At 41.7% G+C, this 956-nt stretch overlaps 1 protein-coding gene across 1 annotated transcript; it reads left to right on the top strand.

Moving 5' to 3' along the window:
* Positions 1-241: 241 nt before the first annotated feature.
* On the top strand, positions 242-745 carry LOC140015767 (uncharacterized). The gene has a single exon (XM_072068582.1). It carries the CDS (start codon positions 242-244, stop codon positions 743-745), a length of 504 nt encoding a protein of 167 aa, XP_071924683.1.
* Positions 746-956: the final 211 nt, after the last annotated feature.

Here is a 956-nt window from a genome sequence, read left to right as displayed (position 1 = left end):
ACCACTAATTTTCAGGACCTTTAATGCAAGAGAAGCGGGACAAGTACTCAAAATCCCTGTAAGCCTAACTGGTAGGCCTGACTGCTACTTTTGGAGCCATAGTGAGAATGGACAGTACACAGTTAGCTCAGCATATGAAGCAATAACAAGAGAGAAAAAACAGCTAGTAGTAAGTAGCAAAGCTAAGGGAGAGATAAGTTGGGAAGGAGGATGTGGGAAAGTCTGAAAAAAGCTGTGGAAGATGAAGATAAAGCACAAACAAAAGCTGTTTGTATGGAAATGCCTGAACCAAGCCTTGCCAAGTAGGGAAGCAGTACATAAACGAACAGGCAAAGGTGATATAATCTGCAAGCTATGTGGGGAAAATACTAAAACAATGGAACACATATTCTTTCATTGCAAACAAGCACAAATGATATGGCGGATGGCACCTCTCCAGCGGGATGGACTTAAGGAGCACATTGCTGATTTTAGAAGATGGTGGAGTATGTTAATGGAAGTGCAAACGCTAAAGGATGGAAGGGAACACATAACCCTAACAGTGGAAATTCTTTGGCAGATCTGGAAAGCCAGGAATGAAGTTGAATTCAAAGGCAAGAATAGACATCCAATGGAAGTCATCAGGAAAGCAATCAAGGACTGGGAGGAGTATTACCAATCACAACAGATAGAATATCATATGAGCATCTCAGAAACAGAAATAGCACAAGATGAGGAGGAAAGGGTGGGGGAGGATGATAATTAGTGTTGAGGTGGGACAACATGTAGATGGGCAAAATATGGGAATTGGAGTTACAACAGAAAACAATCTGAGCCAGAAATGTGAAGCTTGGATACTGAATGAGAGAAGCACTGGATCAATAGTGCTGGATAATCTTTTGGCCATCAAACTGGCACTTTGTAAACTAAAAGAGAAAGGGTGGCAACATATCAAGATCCAAACGCCATGCACTCAG

This window comes from Coffea arabica, chromosome 10c, assembly GCF_036785885.1.
Source record: "Coffea arabica cultivar ET-39 chromosome 10c, Coffea Arabica ET-39 HiFi, whole genome shotgun sequence".
NCBI lineage: Eukaryota > Viridiplantae > Streptophyta > Magnoliopsida > Gentianales > Rubiaceae > Coffea > Coffea arabica.
Note: the sequence above shows the minus strand (reverse complement) of the source record. Positions and strands in the feature narration are given on the sequence as shown.